Source organism: Microcaecilia unicolor, unplaced genomic scaffold (genome assembly GCF_901765095.1).
Source record: "Microcaecilia unicolor unplaced genomic scaffold, aMicUni1.1, whole genome shotgun sequence".
Classification (NCBI taxonomy): domain Eukaryota; kingdom Metazoa; phylum Chordata; class Amphibia; order Gymnophiona; family Siphonopidae; genus Microcaecilia; species Microcaecilia unicolor.
Genome location: NW_021963217.1, coordinates 31,662 through 52,697, shown reverse-complemented (window position 1 = coordinate 52,697; position 21,036 = coordinate 31,662). Strand labels below are relative to the sequence as shown.

General features: G+C 44.0%; 1 protein-coding gene across 1 annotated transcript in view; it reads right to left on the bottom strand.

The window, feature by feature from the left end:
- The window catches only part of LOC115459081 (C2 domain-containing protein 3-like), a 110,326-nt gene that overhangs the window by 58,405 nt on the left and 30,885 nt on the right, over window positions 1-21,036 (bottom strand). Inside the window, exons 6-7 of the mRNA XM_030188944.1 lie at window positions 18,822-18,948; window positions 9,544-9,702 (exon numbers count right to left, since the gene is read on the bottom strand). Of these exons, the coding sequence (XP_030044804.1) occupies window positions 9,544-9,702; window positions 18,822-18,948 (286 nt within the window). The remainder of the gene's footprint in view (window positions 1-9,543; window positions 9,703-18,821; window positions 18,949-21,036) is intronic.

The following is a 21,036-nucleotide window of genomic DNA, read 5'->3' as shown; positions in this document are numbered from 1 at the left end:
AAGAAAGGATAAAAAGGTTAGGGCTCTTTAGCTTGGAAAAGAGACGGATGAGGGAAGATATGATTGAGGTCTACAAAATCCTGAGTAGTGTAGAATGAGAAGAAGTAAATCGATTTTTTACTCGTTCTAAAAGTACAAAGACTAGGGGACACTCAAGGAAGTTACTTGGAAATACTTTTAAAACAAATAGGAGGAAATATTTTTTCACTCACCAAATAGTTAAGCTCTTGAACTCTTTGACAGAGGATGTGGTAACAGTGATTAGCGTAACTGGGTTTAAAAAAGGTTTGAACAAATTCCTGGAGGAAAAGTCCATCGTCTGCTGTTGAGACAGACATGGGAAGCAACTGCTTGCCCTGGGATTTGTAGTATGGAGTGTTGCTACAATTTGGGTTTCTGCCAGGTACTTGTGACCTGGCTTGGCCACTGTTTGCAACACAGGACACTGGGCTAGATGGACCGCTGGTCTAACCCAGTATAGCTACTCTTATGTTCTCTGTCCTGGGCCCTGTCGAATCAAACACCCAGATACTCCAGCAATTGATAAGACCGAAGATGACTCTCGGGTAGATTGAGGACGTACCCCAGGTACTTCAACAGCATAATGACTGTGTTCATGATTTGATGACTCTCTTGCTCAGAGGACGCGTGAATGAGCCAGTCATCAAGGAATGGATGAACCCGTATCCCCTCCCACCGGCCACCACCACCAAGACCTTGGATAAGGTTCTGGGCGCCATAACTAACCTGAATGGCATCACCTGAAACTGAAAGTGACTGCCAAACAAAGCTAAACGAAGAAATCGCTGATGTAGTAGCCAGATGAGAATATGCAGATATGCTTCCTTGAGATCTAGAGCCATGAGGAACTCGCCCAGCTGCACCACCGCCAGCACCAACCTCAAGCCCTCCATCTGAAAATGTCAGATGCAAAAACACTGATTGACTTGTTTGAGATTCAAGGTGGTAAGACCCACCTTTCTTCGGAACCACAAAGTAAATGGGAGTACTGGCCCTGCCCAATCCTGTGTCGTGGCACCGGCACCACCGTCCCCAGCTCATGCAGTGCGCAGAGCATGGACTGAACCACTGCCCACTTTGCTGAAGCATGGGAACTCCAAGAAAAAAACTGACGATGGGAGAGGAAAACTCATTTGTAACCATCTTTGATAATCTCTAAGGCCCACTGGTCTGTAGTAATTTTGACCCACTTCTCATTAAAGAAAGAGAGACGTGGCCTCCCACTTTTTCCACCAAAGATTGGATCAGGTTCCCATCATTGCAAAGGCATAGTGGTGGCTGGAGCTCGAGTGGCCTGATTGGCAGGCCCCTTGCCCGAGTGAAAGGACTACCGCTGTTGAAACCGCAATCTAGGAAAGGCAGCAGAGGAAGAACAACATTCAGAGTACTATCTCTTGGCATCCTTCAGACGAGACTGCACCTGAGGCATTTGTAACGATAAGTACGGTTTATCCTCCTGCACCCTCCGAGTCTTGGAATACCCAGACCTTTCACCAGTTTCTCCAAATCCTCCCCAAAAAGGAGATGCCCCACGGACAACTTAGTCAGATGCTGCTTAGATGCAGCATCCAAGCACAGTAGCTTAGCCATAGGAAGGGACGGGCAGTTACCACCAAGGCCATTATTTTGGTTGAGACGCAGACCAAAACACAGAGAGAGTCCGACAAATACACAAGACCAGTCTCTATGCTTGGAAATTTCATAAAGAAATGATCCTCAGATGTCACCAGGGCATCCGTGGCCTGCTGCACCCAATTGTGGCAAGCCCTAGCCGCATACAAGCTGCAAATCACAGCCTGGAGCAAGAGTGCAGAAATCTCAAAGGATACTTTTAAGGAGGACTCAAGCTTCCTGTCCTTCACAGCTATGCCACCTTCCACCAGAAGAGTGATGTTCAAGTAACCGCAGCTACCAAAGAATCTACCTTGGACAATAAGGTAAAGCTTAGACATAGCTCTGGATACCCTGAGGCCCCCATATGGGGTAGACCACTGAGCAGAGATCAGCTTCTGAATTGCCTAATGCACCAGGAACACCCTAGGCAGATGCCTAGTGCTGGCCATTTTAGGATTGGACACTGCTGGCACTGGATCCTCCAGGCTGGAGATATAAAGTGCTTTTAAGGCCTTTATAATAAACGAAGGAAGCTCCTCCCTGCAAAAGATCCGTACCATGGTTAGATCACCGGTCTCATCACCCAGCAGTTCACACTCCTCCTGCCCTTCAGGGAAAACACCCTGAACAGAAGCGGCAGAGCACCCAGCCTAAGACCAAGGAGGGGAGTGAGGGAGCAGAGACCCTGCATCAGGAATAATATCTAAGCTTCTCTTCTTAACCAAGGGATCACCTTGTAGAAGCTGGGGAGCTGGTAAGGACTCCGCTGGGTCCATTTGGTGTGCCAATATAGCAGGGGGCGAGATCTTTTCAGCAAGTAAGCCTGGTGAAGGAGAATAAACTCTGGAGAAAATGGCGCCACAACCACAGCCAGTAAGCCTGTTTCATTACTTGCCACCCGAGAAGACCCAGAGAGCCCAAGAGCTGGAGAGGAAGAAAAAGGACCCTGTCCCTTGCATGCTGCCACCGCGGGAGACACCGATCGCTGAGACAAGATGGCCGTGGCTGACTGCAGAGAAAGACCCACGCTGGACTAAGACTTCAGAGGAGAGCGTGCCAGCGAGACATGCATGGGAAAATTTTCCCTCAGGCATCGGGACCCTCTCTGGCAAAAAACCCTCCAAGCAAGTCCCCAAACATTTACCCGACGCTGCTTGTCGCTTCAGCTGTCCTTGCGCCAAAAATTAAAGTAAAACCACCAGAGCCGAAGGTAATAAAAAAAATTAAGGGGACACTCACCCGGCTTGTTGGCTTGAAGTAAAATGCAGAAAATATGCAGGGAAATTACAATATTCCCCTGTCTGATGTAGCTACTGCCAAACAGAGCAGGCACAAACCTCCCTTTCTCAAAACACAGCTCCCAGCAGCAAAAGCTGCAGGTATCTGTCTCCAATGCCAACTGGTGAAATATTGAGTCTTTTTTCCCCCAAGGTACACTCTGAGGAAGAAGCGGAGAAAAATGGGCTGGAAAAGGGAACGGAGTGTGGGAGGGACCTGGCACCACTCAGCCAAGGCACTCCCAGGCTCGACAGGGAAACCAGAACAGGAGCCTATACCACAGATGAAATCAGGAGCTCATGGAGAACCATCTACCACCTACTGGAGACAGAGATATACTGACTGACCAGGAAAGGTACCGTCCTATAAGATGGTAGAAGGTCACAACCCACAGTCTCTGGATTCATCTGCTGCTGACGCTAAGGAACTGAATTTCTTTGTGGGATTCATTAGCATCCATTTTTTCCCCTCAGCAGTCTTTCCATTCCTTCCAAAGATTGCATGTTGGGGCAGTTCAAGAAACACTCACCAATCTGAGGACTAGAAAGCATCTCTTTCAAAATGCCTCTTATATTCAGACTGTTCCAAACAATTAACAAATAAAGGGTCTTTGCACTTTGAAAAGTGGCATTTCAGCAGCTCTGTATTTTCACATCTTACATCTCCTATTTAGACACAATCATAGAATGAGATGGTGGTTTTTTTCCTTTATTTTTTTTTTTAGTTTGAATTGTATTTATTAATATTTTCTAGTGGGCTGAGAACCTGGGCTCGATTCCCACTGTGGCTCCTTGTTATTTTGGACAAGTCACTTAATCTTCTATTACCCCAATTACAAAAACAGATTATGAGCCCACTAAGGACAGGGAAAGTACCTACATATAATAAATGTAAACTGCTTTGTACCACAGAAAGGCGGTATAATCAAATCCATGACCCTTTAACCCTGTACCCTTTATTTGAAAACTTTTTATTGATTTAAATATAAAACAATTATTTTTTTAAAACCAGCCAAAATGGTACAGCATTTCCATCCAAGAAAAAAGGAAACAGGTAAACACTGTGGAACAACAATGTGTGTAACGAATAGAGTCAACACACTTCCTGTTCCCAATCTAAGGGGAGAGATCTTGTTTCTTATAGCTTCTGCCCCCTCTAAAATCATATAATCCAATTTAAATCAAACCTACCCAACCAAATTCCCTCCCAGAATACTCCATTTCATATACATCAGCCCAACCCTATCTTAAACCCTACAAAACACTAGAGATGTATATCCAAGACAGATGTAGATTGTTCAAAATGAAACTTCTTGTTCTGGCATTTGTTTGAATATAAAGATCCCAAATAGTTAAAAAAAAAAAAAATGTTTCCTTCATGTGACAAAAATATGGGGGTCTCAGGATGAATCCATATTGAAGAATAAATTTTTTCCTCATTAAGGCAGCTTCCCATACTAATAACCTTGTACCCTTTAAACAACCTTTAACATAAATAGTGCAGTAGCAATATTGGCTCTGGTGAAAAACAGAGCCTTTGTAGGTAGTGATACAGTTTAAATGGTACATAAAAAGATGTCACAATCAAAACATTTTAATTTTCTATATTATTTTACTAAAAATATTTTTGGCTACACAGAATACATACAGCCAAAACATTATATAGCAAAGATACTTCCCTGTAGAATGTACTCCAAGGACAGCAGGCCATTCATTCTCACACGTGGGTGACATCCACATCGCCCGATGTGGAGCATAAAAAAGCTAATTCCACTTTAAGAGCACACACAGCATCCCCACCGTGCAAGCACAAGCGGTTTCCCGCCAGTCATGAAAGCATGGGATCATAAGTAGAATACTATAGCATGGAATCAACTCCAAGGGGAGGTGGAAGGGTATGTGAGAATGAATGAATTGCTATCCTCTGAGAATACCTGCTATAGGTAAGTATCTTTGCTTTCTACGAGGACAAACAGGCCGTATTCTCACATGTGGGAATCCTTTGCTACCAGGCTCACCAAAAACAACCACCACTGATCAACTGGGCCTCGCAACGGCGAAGACAAAATAGTAATTAACCCAAAACTATATTGAGTGTAGTCTGGAACACAACAGAATGGGCCTAGGGGGATAGAGTTGGATTCTAGAACCCAAACAAATTCTGCAGCATTGTCTATCCAAACTGGCTATCGCATCAGGTGTCCTGCTCAAGGCAGTAATGAGATATGAATGGTGGATTGAAGACCAAATTGCAGCCTTGCAAATTTCTTCAATGGAGGCTAACCAAAGTGGGCTACCGACACCACCATGGCTCTGACATTATGAGCCTTAACATGACCTTCAAGAGTCAGCCCAGCCTAGGTATCAATGAATGAAATGCAATCTGCTAGCCAATTAATTGAGCGGAGGAGTAGCCTAGTGGTTAGTGCAGTGGACTTTGATCCTGGGGAACTGAGTTCGATTCCCACTGCAGCTCCTTGTGACTCTGGGCAAGTCACTTAACCCTCCATTGCCCCATTGCCCCTGGTACAAATAAGTACCTGAATATACTATGTAAACCACTTTGAATGTAGTTGCAAAAACCACAGAAAGGCGGTATATCAAGTCCCATTTCCCTTTCCCTTCCCGAGTGGAGGAGTGGCCTAGTGGTTAGGGTGATGGACTTTGGTCCTGGGGAACTGAGGAACTGAGTTCGATTCCCACTTCAGGCACAGGCAGCTCCTTGTGACTCTGGGCAAGTCACTTAACCCTCCATTGCCCCATGTAAGCCGCATTGAGCCTGCCATGAGTGGGAAAGCACAGGGTACAAATGTAACAAAAATAAAAAATTGAAAATGGTACATTTCCCAATAGCATAGTTAACCCCATCCTGTTGGGATCAAGAGAAATAAAAAGCTGGGTGGACTGTCTGTAGGGTCTAGTCTGCTCCAAGTAAAATGCCATTGCTCACTTGCAGTCCAAGGTGTGCAGTGCGCTTTTGCCAGGATTGGCATGAGGTCTAGGAAAAATGTTAGAAGGACAGCTGACTGGTTCAGATGGAACTCCAACACTACCTTAGGCAGGAACTTAGGGTGTGTGTGGAGAACCCGAACTACTCTATTATGATGAAACTGAGGTAAGGTGAATCAACCACTAGGGCCTGAAGCTCACTGACACTGTGAGCTGAAGTAACAGCCACCAAAAACAAGACCTTCCAGGTCAAGTACTTCAGATGACAGTAATCAAGCGCTCAAAAGGAGCTTTTATCAGTTGAGTGAGGATGATGTTGAGGTCCTATGACACAGGCAGAGGCTTGACAGGAGGCTTTGTAAAAAGCAAAATGAAGTGAGCAACGAGAGGCTGCCCAAAGATGGGCTTATCCTCTACATGGTGATGGAAAGCACTAATCGCACTAAGGTGAACCCTTACAGAGTTGGTTTTGAGACCAGACTAGAGAGGTGTAGAAGGTATTCAAGCAAGGTCTGTGTAGGGCAAGAAAGGGGATCTAAGGCCTTGCCCTCACACCGGATGGCAAATCTCCTCTATTTGAAAGGGTAAAACCTCTTAGTGGCATCGCTCCTGGAAGCCAGCAAGACCTTGGGGACACTTTCAGGAATATGCAAGGAAGCAAATTCTAAGCTCTCAACATCCAGGCTGTGAGGGCTAGGTACTGAAGGTTGGGATATAGAAGAGATCCCTTGTTCTGTGTGATGAGAGTTGGAAAACACTCCAATCTCCAAGGTTTTTTGGAGGATAACTCCAGAATAAAGGAGAACCAGATCTGCCTGGGCCAATATGTAACAATCAGGATCATGGTCCCTTGGTTTTTCTTGACTTTCAGCAGTCTTCCCCACAAGAGGGATGGGAGGATACGCATACAGAAGGCCAGTCCCCCAATGGAGGAAGGCATCCGACGCTAACCGGTAATGAGCCTGGAGCCATGAACAAAACCATGGGACTTTGTGATTGAATTCAGTAGCCAAGAGATCCACCAAGGGGGTGCCCCACACTCAGAAGATCTCGCAGACAACACCTATGCTGAGTGACCACTCGTGCATGAATAGTCTGTCAGCCAGGCTGTTGAATTTGCCAGCCAGGTAAGTGACTTTGAGGAGCATCCCATGCTGGACTGCCCAGTGGCACATCCGGATGGCCGCCTGACACAGTGGGCATGATCCAGTGCCCCCCTGCTTGTTGGTGTAGTACATAGCAACCTGTTTATCTATTTGAATGAGCACAATTTGGTTGAACAGTCAATCTCTGAAAACCTTTAGAGCGTTCCAGATTGCCTGGAGCTTCAGAAAGTTGATGTGGTGATTTGTCTCCTGGGCTGATCATGCACCTTGGGTATGAAGCCCGTCCAAGTGAGCTCCCCAGCCCAGATGGGACGTATCCGTTGTCAGCACCTTCTGGGGCTGAGGTATTTGAAATGGCAGTCCCACAATCAAATTGGATCGAATGTCCACCAAAGTAGAATCTGAACCAACTCTGGTGTTACTCAGAAGACATCCTCTAGGTTTCCCGAGGCTTGACACCATAGATGCCTGATAAACTTCCACCCAAAGGAATATAGGATTCTAGCTTCCCTACCAGAGGTGCAGAAGCACAGTCCCTAGAACTACTAGCTCTTTTGAGCGCAGATTCCACCACCATGGAGTGATGAGGCAACTGGGCCTATCACAGCCAAGGGAGCTATGGATCTGATGCATTGTGTCGATCTTTTCGGGCAGGACAGGGATCGACAGAGGGGACTCCCAGTTCTTCACCTCAATGTTCCGTAGGATCTTATGAAGCGGGACCATCATAGCCTCTCTAGGAGGAGAATCGTAGTCCAGGACCTTGAACATCTCAGCCCTGGGCTCGTCCTCCATCTCTGAATGAATCGGAATGCAACTGTCATTTCCCTGACAAAAGATGGCAAGGAAAGGCTCTCAGGTGGAGATCTTCTTTCATCAGGAGGGAAGGGGTCAGAAGAAGTACCATAGGACTCCTCTTCTGAGAAGTATCGTGGATCCTCATCAGACTCCCATGAGCGCTCCTCAATGGTGTTGGCGAAGAACTCTTCATGGGACTGCCAAGATCAAGCCTGCCTTGGTACAGAAGAACCATGTCCTCCACCCTCGACTCTGGAGAAGCTTCCTCCACTGACGTTGAGGGGTTACCAGCAGGGGCGGATGTCGACACCGGAGCCACATGCAACACTGGCATCAGAGACCTCATCGTAGGCTGAGGGCCTGGTGGAGCTGCAGCTAGAGGCATCCCAGGCGCAAGCACCCCAGACACCGATGTAAAAGCTTCACCAAGTGCTCATGTAGCATAACCCAGATGTGCTCATCGAGAGAAGCCATCAGGAAAGGCTGGGGCGTCGGATCAGACACAGGCTGCTGAACTGCTAGGGTCAAAATTGGTGCCGGGTCCTGGCTGCATGGAGACCTACACATGAGCACCTCTTGTATGGAGGGAGAGAGGTCCTCCCAGCACTGACACTTCTCGAGGACTGGAGATTCCTTCACTGCCCCGGAGCTCCCAGCACCATGCGTCAAGGGTGATCGATGAAAATGCTTCTTGAATTTCGCCCCATGCTGGTCATCGACACTCCTAGGTACTGAGGACGATGCTGAATCCTCACGTCGCCTCAAGGTTAGGTCTGATGCTGACCAGTCCCGGAGGGCCCTGCACAACAGTCAGCATTGCGGCAGATAGAGACTCACTTAATGCACATCTACACCCAGTGTCAGAGAAAGGCTTAGCCCAAATATGGACTGATGACCTGATGTTAGTGCAACTCTCGATGTTGATGCAGATGTTGAGGATTTGGACCAGGCTCCAAAAAGTTTATCTTGCTGAGCCTCTCTGGCCAGCTGGATTACATAAGTATGTAAGTATTGCAATACTGGGACAGACCAAAGGTCCATCAAGCCCAGCATCCTGTTTCCAACAGCAGCCAATCCAAGTCACAAATACCTGGCAAGATCCCAAAACGTACAAAACATTCTTTTCTTCATACGAAGACACAGAACACAGCTGGAAGAGGTATGTTAAGGCCCCAAACACGGAAGACACCAGGAATGAGTGTCTTTGCCAGAGATGGCCCTATTTCACTGAGTACAACACTTAAAGCCACTAGGAACCTTCAAAGACATGGAAGGAAAAACAGCCATGGCCAAATTAAACAACTTTATGGTGCCAGAAAAAATGGGCAAAACATCTGAAAAAATTACAGGGATGAGTCCAGACCGGAGCTCAGGCCTAAGAGGGCCTACAAAGCGTGGAAAAAAAAAAAAACCCCAAGTAGGGAAAAAACTATCTAAACCAATACAAGACCAATACATAAGGCAAAAAAAGAAAAACAGGACAAAACAGAGAAGAAAAATCTCCTTGGAAGGCACTTTATGCTCTGAAAAAATACTCGCACACCAGACGGTGTGAGGTGCTGCGGAAAGTGCATCCTCTCCTCACAACGTATGAGAAGAGACTGATGGTGCCGCGGTCTCACGGCAGGCGGGAAGGCATTCGTCCATGCATGGTGAGGATGATGCACGTGGATGATGTCAACCACATGTGAGCATGTAGCCTGCTTGTCCTTGGAGAAATAAAGTTTATATAAAAGGCTAAGTAGACTAGTGCAATCCAGGCAACTCACAGTATTTACCTGCCTAGTAGTAGTTGTATTGTTCTGCTTTCAGAAAGTGTATCGAAATTCTGGTCTGGATCTTCTACTGAAAAATGAAGGGGATTTTTTGTAGGAGATACAACACTATTATCCAGCAGATTTTGAAAGAGTCCTTTAGATGAAGGCAGAGTTACCTGGCTGAAAACAGACAGATAAAACTGAATATGAAACGCACTATAACACAATTACAATCTAAAAAATAATTGATACTATATATTAGAGTCCTAGTGAAGAGAAAAATTATTCTGCATTTTTTCAGACCAACAAAGTTAGCATTTCAAACTATGATGATAATGATGAATAGCAAAATAATGGCCTTAAAAATGCATTAACCGATGCCAGAAAAAGACCAAGCACAACACTGAAGTTTTTCACTTATTCCCATACTGCAAGCATAGGTAGCTAAACAGGGAAAGTCATCAGGGCAAGGACCTAACCAAACATCAGCAACTATAGATTGTTTGTTTGCCCTTCCAACCATAAAGATGGTCTGCTGTCCCTGAATGCAAGGATATATCCCAGCTGCCTGCTATAGAGTGTGATTGGTTTTAAGATCTCTCTTTATCCACGACAGTTTAGCATCTTCCCCATCTGTATACTGCCATCCTGAGAAAGTAAGAATACAAAATCCCCCATTCATTTCATACCCAGAATCATTTGTTTCCCCCTGTCTAACCGCAAAGCTATGTTATATTCTTATTACTTACTAATTCTAGTACTGCTGTTGTCAAACATCTGGCCTGCTGGGCCCCCAAATAAACCTGGCTATTTGAACAAATGCATCTACACTAGAATTTCAGATTATTACAGTACCTGCACCCTGCTAGACAGACCAAGCTGGTAGTTAGTTCTGTCATTGCCGTCTGCCATACTGACTAGCTGTCAGAGCAAGCTTAAGAGGCGAGCCAGTGAGGCACTAGTTTAAGGCACCCAGGCTTGAGGGTGCCAAAAACCTGCCTCAACCACCCACCCCTTCACAGCAAAGGGAGCATGTTCCTTTGGTCTTTTTCTCCTGCCCATGGAAATTTGAAAAGGCAAAAATAAAAAATTCCTGTCTCTCATAACAGAAAGTGATTGGTTTGCTTTTAAAAATAGAATACCACGGGCACAGGCAGAGCACAGAGTGGGGAGTGAAGGTACAGGCGCCAATCATTGTGAAGAGAGGAAGAGCAGGCTGGCTAGCTAGTTGGGATGGGAAGAGGCTCATGCTGGGGCTGGAACTGGAAAACAGCTGAGCCTGAGGGTGGCAGATGGGACTGGAAGGAGACTAGGAATGAGGAACTGGAACTGCAGAAATATCAAAATACTTGCAGAAAAAGATAAGCCTCTTATGAAACGTCACCACATTCTGCATTCTATAAAGAAGGGGCATACAACAAAAACACCAGAGTTCATGCATGACAGAGTGTATGTCCCGTCATGGGGAGGTCTGAGAGGAGAAGCCCCAGGGAGATCTGACAGGACTCGGGCCTATAGACTGGAAACCTGGGTTTGAGGTTGGTTTCATAGTCCACTTGTACACTTAGGGAGACTGGACTGGGTCGCTGCTGTGAGTGGTTGTAGTCAGTCAGGAAAGGATATGCGGGTGGTGGCAGGAGGGTATTAACCCTTCAGGATTTCCATTAGTACAATTCCCCGAATACTGGGATCAAGCCAGCAATACCCAGCTAGTGAACTGTGAACTGGAGAGAGAGCTGCATCTCATCTTCGAAGTCCAGACCAGATGCATTCCACATACTTACAAAGGTGGAAAGAAGAGAAAATGACAACCATCATGGTTAAAAGGTGACGTGAAAGAGGCTATTAGAGCCAAAAGAATGTCCTTCAAAGAATGGAAAAAGGACCAAAATGAAGAAAATAAGAAGTAACATAAGCACTGTGAGGCTAGATGCAAAGTTTGATCAAGAAGGCTAAAAAAGAATATGAAGAGAAACTTAGTGCAGAGGAAAAAAAAACTCACAGTAACAACTTTTTCAGGTAGAAAGCCTGCGAGGGAATCTGTGGGACCATTATATCATGAAGGAACAAAAGGGGCACTCAGGGAAGAGAAGGCTACAGCGGAGAAACTGAATGAAGTCTTTGCTTCGGTCTTTACGGAAGAAGATGTAAGGTATCTATCTGTACCAGAAATGGTTTTCAAGGGTGGTGATGCAGAAGAACTGAAAGAAATCTCAGAGAACATGGAAAACGAACTAAGCCAAATTGACAAATTAAAGAGTAATAAATCACCTGGGAGACAAGATGGCATCTATGAGAGGAGACGTGTGTTGAGAGCTCTTGAAACCTCCAGCATAATCTTCAAAGAGTAGTACTTTCACCCTTCTCTAATGGGGAAAAGGGAAAACCAGGGTGAAAGCCTCTCCTAACCTCAGAGGAAATTCCGTTCGGAGGCAGACAACGATCGAAGCGTTCAAACATCGGGTATGCAAATGCCCACTTTGACCAGTTCCTCCCCGTTGTTGGAGGACCCCAGCATTGAAGCGGCTTTGTTAAGTCTGCTTCTTCAACTACCAGCCCCGAGACCAGGAAGCAGAGTGATGGCGGCAGGCGAGCCCAGTAGTGACCTTCCCAAAGTTGGTATGTTCACCCTGGAGCCTAGGAGAGGCCCTGCCGATTCTTCTACCCCAGTGGATTTAACATCAATTGGTGCAGCAAGGGTTGATATCCCTTTGCCTTCCCCAACTCTGGGAACTGCTCCTCTGGGCCTCGAGGTGAAGCAAAGACCAGCAATAGTAACTCTTGAGGTGCTGTGGGACGCTATCCAGACTTTGAATATATCACTTCTCCAGGTAAACAATTCCTTTAAACAAAAGCTATCTGTTTCGAAACAATCTCAAAACTCTTTGAATGAGAGAGTTCAATCATATGAACAAAGAACTGATTTATATGATGGTGAATTTAAAAAATTACAAAGTTCCATTGGAACACTTATTCAGGATAGAAATATCATGGATAAGAAGATAGAATATCTGGATAATCAGATGAGGAAGAACAACCTAAGAGTCCTTAAATTTCCCAAATCACCATTGATTGCCCCAATTGAAATGTTGAAGAAATATTTTACAGAAGTATTAGGAGTTCCGAAGGAAGCCTTACCACCTATCGTTAAAGCTAATTATATTATTCGATTTACAACGCCTCCTCCAGACCCTCAGCAGCAATTAAATTTAACGGAATTTTTGGATTTCATATCGGCCACTTGTACATCTAACTCAAACATACTAGTCATTGGGGACATAAACCTTCATTTAAAAGACCCAAACTCAACTGGTGTCCAAGATTGTAAGGAATTCTTCCAACTATGGGATTTCAAATGGCCACTTCCGAATGCCACCCACAGAAAAGGCCACACTTGACCTACTAAGCCATAAATTTGCATCAGACCAAATCATTAAAGTCATTGACCACAAATGCACGGAAATTCCATGGTCAGATCACTTCAAATTAAATCTGACACTACATTGGCTGAAGAATGGGCATTTCAAAGCTGATGAAAAGAAATCTTATCAAACCAGAGGTAAAGTGGACACAACTGCATTTTGGCAATCAATTTACGACAACAATTGGTCTATAACATCTGATTCCATCAACTATCTTGCAGATTGGGAATCAAGATGTATCACCGTTCAAAATGAATTAGCTCCTTTACGAACAAAAACCACTCACAAACCAAACAGGACCCCATGGTTCAACGAAAATGTGAAACAATTAAAATCTAGAACCAGACAACTCGAACGAGCCTGGAGAAAAAACAAAAACGACCAAAATCTAAACACTTGGAAAGAATCACATAGAAAATACAAAAATGAAATCAAAAAATCCAAACGGAACTACTATAATGAACAACTAGGTTCTGACTACAAAGACATGAAAAAATTATACAAGCTACTGGATAAATTACTAGACACAAAACCAGTGTCCTCAACAAAATCAGGAATCCCAACAGCAGACAAAATTGCTAACTACTTCAAAGGCAAAATTGTAGATCTACGCAAAAATATGTCACAAGACTACACCAACCTTGATACCTTCCGTAATGAGCTAGACCCACGCTCAGAAGAATACCCAGCCGACCGAACTTGGACAAATTTTGCCCTGATCACACAAGAAGCAATAGCACTAGCAACCAATAGGCTCTCTACAACCTGTCAATTGGACACCTGCCCCAATTATATGCCCCCCCACTCGATTCATCACTGAACTTACCTCCCACCTCAACTTCTTGTTCCAGCATGGCATATTCCCCAAAGACAAAGGTAATATACTACTTACACCATTACCAAAAGACACCAAAAAGAAAACTAACAATATCACCAACTACCGACCTGTGGCATTCATCCCACTTACAACCAAACTGATGGAAAGCATTGTAGCTAAACAGCTTACTGAATACATCGACAATTTCTCAATCCTTCATGAATCACAGTCAGGCTTCAGATCTCTCCACAGTACGGAACCCGTCCTGGTAACTCTCCTAGCCAAGTTCAAAAAGGAAATCGCATTAGGTAAAAACATACTCCTCTTGCAATTCGACTTGTCAAGCGCATTCGATATGGTTGACCACTATATACTATTAAGAATACTCGACAAGATAGACATAGGAGGGAATATACTCAAATGGATCAAGGGTTTCCTAACCATGAGATCCTATTAAGTAAAAGCAAACTCAAACATATCACCATCATGGAGTACCGACTGCGGAGTACCCCAGGGTTCACCTCTCTCACCCATATTATTTAATCTGATGATGATCCCCCTTGCTCATGCCCTATACAAGCAAAATCTTGATCCTTTTCTGTATGCGGATGATGTCACCATTTACATACCGTTCAACTCTAATCCAACAGAAATCACTGTTGCAATAAAGACTAGTTTAAGCTTAATGGATGCCTGGGCATCGGCATTCAAACTCAAACTCAACAAGGAAAAAAACTCACTGCCTTATTCTCTCTTCTCACCACAAAACAAACCTCCCTTCATCCATAAAAACCCTGGAACATACTTTCGCAATATCGGACAAACTGAAGATCCTTGGAATTACTATTGACACCAACCTACAGGCCGGTAAGCCTCACTTCGGTTATTGTAAAAGTAATGGAAGCGATGCTAAAGGACAGGATAGTGAATTTTCTGGAAGCCAATAAGTTGCAAGATCCAAAACAACGTGGTTTTACCAAAGGGAAATCGTGTCAAACGAATCTCATTGAATTCTTTGACTGGGTGACTGGAGAATTGAATCAAGGACATGCTATGGACGTAATCTACTTAGATTTCAGCAAAGCTTTTGACACGGTTCCCCCCAGAAGGCTCTTGAATAAACTGGACAGGCTGAAGATAGGACCTGAAATGGTGAACTGGATTAGGAACTGGTTGACGGACAGAAACCAGAGGGTGGTGGTGAATGGAATTCGCTCAGAGGAGGGGAAGGTGAGTAGTGGAGTGCCTCAGGGATCGGTGCTGGGGACGATTCTGTTCAATATATTTGTGAGTGACATTGCCGAAGGGTTAGAAGGTAAAGTTTGCCTTTTTGCGGACGATACTAAGATTTGTAACAGAGTGGACACCCGGGAGGGAGTGGAAAACATGAAAAAGGATCTGCAGAAACTAGAAGAATGGTCTAAGATTTGGCAATTAAAATTCAATGCGAAGAAATGCAAAGTGATGCACTTAGGGAGTAGAAATCCACGGGAAAAGTATGTGTTAGGCGGGGAGAATCTGATAGTTACGGACGGGGAGAGGGATCTTGGGGTGATAGTATCTGAGAATCTGAAGGCGATGAAACAGTGTGACAAGGCAGTGGCCGTAGCCAGAAGGTTGCTAGGCTGTATAGAGAGAGGTGTGACCAGCAGAAGAAAAGAGGTGTTGATGCCCCTGTATAAGTCGTTGGTGAGGCCCCACCTGGAGTATTGTGTTCAGTTCTGGAGGCCGTACCTTGCTAAGGATGTTAAAAAAATGGAAGCGGTGCAAAGAAAAGCTAAGAGAATGGTATGGGATTTGCGTTACAAGACGTATGAGGAGAGATTTGCGGACCTGAACATGTATACCCTGGAGGAAAGGAGAAACAGGGGTGATAGATGTTCAAATATTTGAAAGGTATTAATCCGCAAACGAACCTTTTCCGGAGATGGGAGGGCAGTAGAACGAGAGGACATGATATAAGCGTGAAGGGGGGCATACTCAAGAAAAATGTCAGGAAGTATTTTTTCACGGAGAGAGTGGTAGATACTTGGAATGCCCTCTCGCGGGAGGTGGTGGAGATGAAAACGGTAGCGGAATTCAAGCATGCGTGGGATAAACATAAAGGAATCCTGTGCAGAAGGAATGAATCCTCAGAAGCTTAGCCGAGATTGGGAGGCGGGGCTGGTGTTTGGGTGGCGGGGCTAGTTCTGGGCAAGACTTCTATGGTCTGTGTCCTGAAAATGGGGCTAGTTCTGGGCAAGACTTCTACGGTCTGTGTCCTGAAAATGGCAGATACAAATCAAGGTAAGATATACACAAGAAGTAGCACATATGAGTTTATCTTGTTGGGCAGACTAGATGGACCGTGCAGGTCTTTTTCTGCCGTCATCTACTATGTTACTATGTAACCTAACCCTGGAGAGCCAAGCCTCTGCCACCACGAAGAAAATGTTCCATGCAATGTGGAAACTCAAACAGATCAAACAATTCTTCCCTAGGGAAACTTTCCGTAACATAATTCAAACAATGGTACTATCACATGTTGACTACTGTAACGCCGTATATGCGGAATGCAAAGAACAGATCTTAAGGAAACTCCAGACCGCAGAGAACACGACAGCTAGACTCATTTTCGGAAAGACAAGATTCAAAAGTGCTAAACCTCTACGCGAAATACTGCACTGGCTACCAATCAAGGAATGAATAGCCTTCAAAATTTGCACTCTGGTCCACAAAATAATCCATGGTCTGGTCCCAACCTACATGACCGAACTTATCGAATTAGCAACTAAAACATCATCGAATCATCAAGATCATTTCTAAACCTGCATTACCCAAACTGTAAAAGGATAAAATACAAATCAAAATATGCATCCAGCTTTTCCTACATTTGCACCCAGGTCTGGAACTCATTACGTAGAAACATTAGAACTGTGAACACCCATCTAAAATTCCGAAAAGACCTCACCTCTTCTGGAAAGCCTACCCAGCAGACCCGAACTAATTCATGAACAATGCATCACGTCTATCAAACTAAGAAATGAACAATACCCCTTTCACATAATCCTATTACTTCAAACTGTATGAATTTTACCACTCCAGTTATAATTAAGTGTACTTCTACACTTATCCTACTCTGTATTGCTCACTAGAAGCTGTAGTCCCATCCCCGGAGACTTATCAGCTTCATTGGGATTACTTCTCTCTATAAGCTACTATATATTCGTCCCAGAGTTGTATTCTCTTTTCCGGAACCTTATCAGCTTCCTTGCACCTACTGTTACTCTATTTTCCACTCTGTATATATTCCCGGAGTTGGTACTCTCTATCTCCGGAATCTGTAAGCTACATTAAGCCTACTGCTATGTGGGAGAATGTGGGATACAAATGTAATAAATAAATAAAAGGTTCAAAGAAAAGCAACCAAAATGATAGAGGCTATGGAACTCCTCTCATATGATTGAGGTCTACAATATCCTGAGTGGTGCAGAATGAGTAGAAGTGAATCAATTTTTTACTCTTTCAAAAAATACAAAGACTACGGGACAATCGATGAAGTTACATGTAAACACTTAAAACAGATAGGAGGAAATATTTTTTTTACTCAACAAACAGTTAAACTCTGGATCTCTGCTGGAGGATGTAGTAACAGTGGTTAAAGTATCTGGGTTTAAAATTGCCCGGGGACTGGTAGCATGGAATGTTGCTACTATTTGGGTTTCTGCACATATACAACAGACTGCTAAAACCTGTAGTTACTTTCTCTATAATATCACCAAAATTTGTCCTTTCCTTTCTGAGCACACTACCAAAACCCTTATCCAAACTCTTATCATTCTTCCCTTAGACTACTGCAACTTGCTTCTCAAAGGTCTCCCACTAAGCCATCTCTCTCCCCTTCAAAAAGACACTTTCTCTCCTAGCCCCTTTGAAATACCACTCAAAGATGCTGAGCATGTTTGCAATTATCTAATCTACATAAGTACATAAACATCATCATACTAGGACAGCCTGAATCCATCAAGCCCAGTATTCTATTTCCAAGAGCAGTCAATTCAGGTCACCAGTACCCGGCAAGATTCCAAAAGAATAAAAGATTCAGTAATAAGCAATGGATTTTCCCAAGGTCACCTTAATAATTTATAGACTTTTATTTTAAGAACTTGTTCAAACATCTTTTAAACTGCTATGCTAACCACTTTTACTATATTCTTTGGCAATGAGTTCCGGAGTTTATTACATGAGTAAAGAAATAATTTGTTTTAAATGTACTACTTAGTAGCTTCACCGAGTTCCCCTTAGTCCTTATATTTCCGGAAAAACTAACAAGCGATTCATACCTACCACTCCACTATATAGACCTCTGTCAAATCTTCCCTCTGTGATGAAGAGCCCTAGCCTCTTTAGCCTTTCCTCACAGGAAGTCGTCCCATTCCCTCTCTCATCTTGATCGCCCTTCTCTGTATCTCTTCTAATTCTGCTACATCTTTTTTTTTCAGATGCGGTAAACTAATCTGCACACAATATTCAAGGTGCAGTCATGCCATAGAGCGATAAAAAGGCATCATAATATCCTTAATTTTGTTTTCCATTCCTTTCCTAATATTTCCTAACATTCTATTTGCATTCTTAGCTGCTGCTGCTGCTGCACACTGAGCAGAGGGTTTCAACGTATCATCAACGATGACACTAGATCCTTTTTTTGGGCAGTGACTACTAGTATAGAACTTTGCATCATGGAGCTGTAATTTGGGTTCTTCTTCCCTACATGCTTTACTTTGCACTTGCTCACATTAAATGTCATCTGTCATCTGGATGCACAGTCTCCCAGTCTCGTAAGGTCCTTTTACAATTTTTCACAATCCTCTTGTGATTTAACACTTTGAATAACTTTGTGTCATCACCTCACTTGTTATTCCTATTTCCCGGTCACATATAAATAGGTTAAAAAGCAGTGGTCCCCGCACAGATCCCTGGGGATCCCCTCCACCACTGAGAAATTCGTAGTTTTCTAGGCAACAAATAATAAAGGTTGTACCACTGCAAATCTGAGTGTGCAAATGCTTTAGTCAGCTTACCTTTTAGCCATTTTATAAACTTTTTTCTTCGGTGAAGGATTCACTTCACCCACAGCAGTGTCTACATTAGCTTTCATTGAAGACACAACCATGGCATTTCGCAGTTTGTTGCCCTGATCCAGAAGAGCTGAAATACAAAAACAAAGCAATGCATCAGAGTTCAAATACTCAGTACAACTCTAAATTCAAACACTGCTTGCAAACAGATGCTTTTCTGGTGCTCCTGGCAACAAACACTTCAGCAGAATCATCCACAATGGGGTTTTTTAAACTGCTTTAAGAATATTATTGTTCAAGTTTTGATCCTATACAAGAAATTCCTTTGAATTATATACATGGGCTGTGCTGCTCCTGTTTTTGTTTATTCCCTTCTTCCCAACACAAAACCTCCACTCATCCCATCTACCCCACTCACCCTCTTATTTAGCAGCTGATCCATTAGATGTCAGCCAAGCTTGTCTCTCTATATTTCCTAATTCTACTACTACTTATCACTTCTATAGCGCTACAAGGCATATGCAGCGCTGTACACCAAGCATGAAAAGACAGTCCCTGCTCAAAGAGCTCACAATCTAAATAATATTCCTCCTCTTCCATATCATTCAGAACCTGTCTCTCGGATCTGCTGGACTTTATGCCAGATTTGTCTATAATAAACCCAACCTGGTTTGGTTTTGTAATCTAGCACCACGCAGCTCACAGCAGGTTACATTATACATTTGATTTAGCCATTCTCGGAAGCTGGGCAATGTGTTACCCACTCAATAATGTACAATAACTTTACCATTAATAATGCTCAATGTGCAAACTTAATATACACTGTGTGAAGGCTGACCTCACTAAGAGGAAGTTCTATCCCTAAAAGAAGAAGTGCATAAGTCCATTCTACCCATTCTACTATCCTCTCTATTACACTCAGACCCCACTGCCACAAAGATCTGTTTGGAACATTTTATAAAAGAACAAATCCATGTTCCTTTTGAAGTCTTACATTTCTTGCAGTGTCATCAGACCATATTTTAATTTTGCTTACTTCTCTTTTGTGATGTAGGTACTATGGGGACTGGTTGAGTCATACCAAAGGTGTATGAGAAGAGACTTAAGACCTGAACGTTACTCTTGCCAGAATTCTGCATGACTGCACAGCGCAGAATTACCCAGCCACACAGGATTTGCTGTTTTTCCTGCAGAATCTACCGCATTAGTACCGCAGGAACATTGACTGGCTGGCTGGCTGGCCGGCCACCATCGCCCCCCCCCCCCCCCCCGAGCCTACCTTAACACACCCAGGTGGTCTAGTGGTCTCTTCGGGGGCAGGAAAGAGCCCCACTCTTTCCTGCCCACTACCGCCGCTCTGGACCAGTGCTGCTGCTTCATCAAAATGGCCGCTAAGACGAAATCTCGTGAGGCTGCTGCAGAAAGTCTCAGCGGCCATTTTGAAGAAGTAGCAGCACCAGCCCAGAGCAGCAGGCAGTAAAGAGTGGGGGGTTTTCCTGCCCCAAAGAGGTATTTCCGATGCAGCTCCTCCTCCTATCACACTGAAACGGGGGGGAGGGGGGTCTGGAAAATATGGAATTTGGTTGGGGGGGGCTCAAAAAGGTAGATGCTATGTGTGAGTATAGGGAGGGAGGCTGGAAAAAAGGTAGATGTTATGGGTGCAAGGGGGGATGGGAAAATGTGGATGGTATCTGTGTACAGGGAGGGGGGCTGTATATTGTTTAAATTATGATAAACTTGTAGAATTTGCAAATTTTGTGTGCAGGATTTTGCTGAATTTGCAAATTGTGTGTGCAGAATTTTGAATTTTTTTGGTGCAAAATTCTATCTGGAGTCATAATAGTTTAGTTTATTGTAGGCTAAATATACTGCCTTTCATAAAATCAAAGCGGTTAACAAAATAAAATCAACAGAAAAGAAAGTGAAAAGAACTCCAACTGTTAAAAGAACAGAGAGGATAGATTTAGTTAGGAGAAGGAACAGGAAGGCCAGTAGAGGATACCAGCCGATCAGCCGGACAGAAGGAATTATAAAAGCCTTAGTAAAAAGGTAGGTTTTTAGGGCAGTGTTCTATAACCTGTCTTTTTAAGAAATGGCCATGCAGCAAGTGAACTACTTGCCACGTGGCCCATTTCGGGTGGGGGGGGGGGGAGAGCACTTACCGCCACCCATTGGCAGTAAGGGCTCCCACAGTAACCCGGTAGTAACCAGTGCAGCC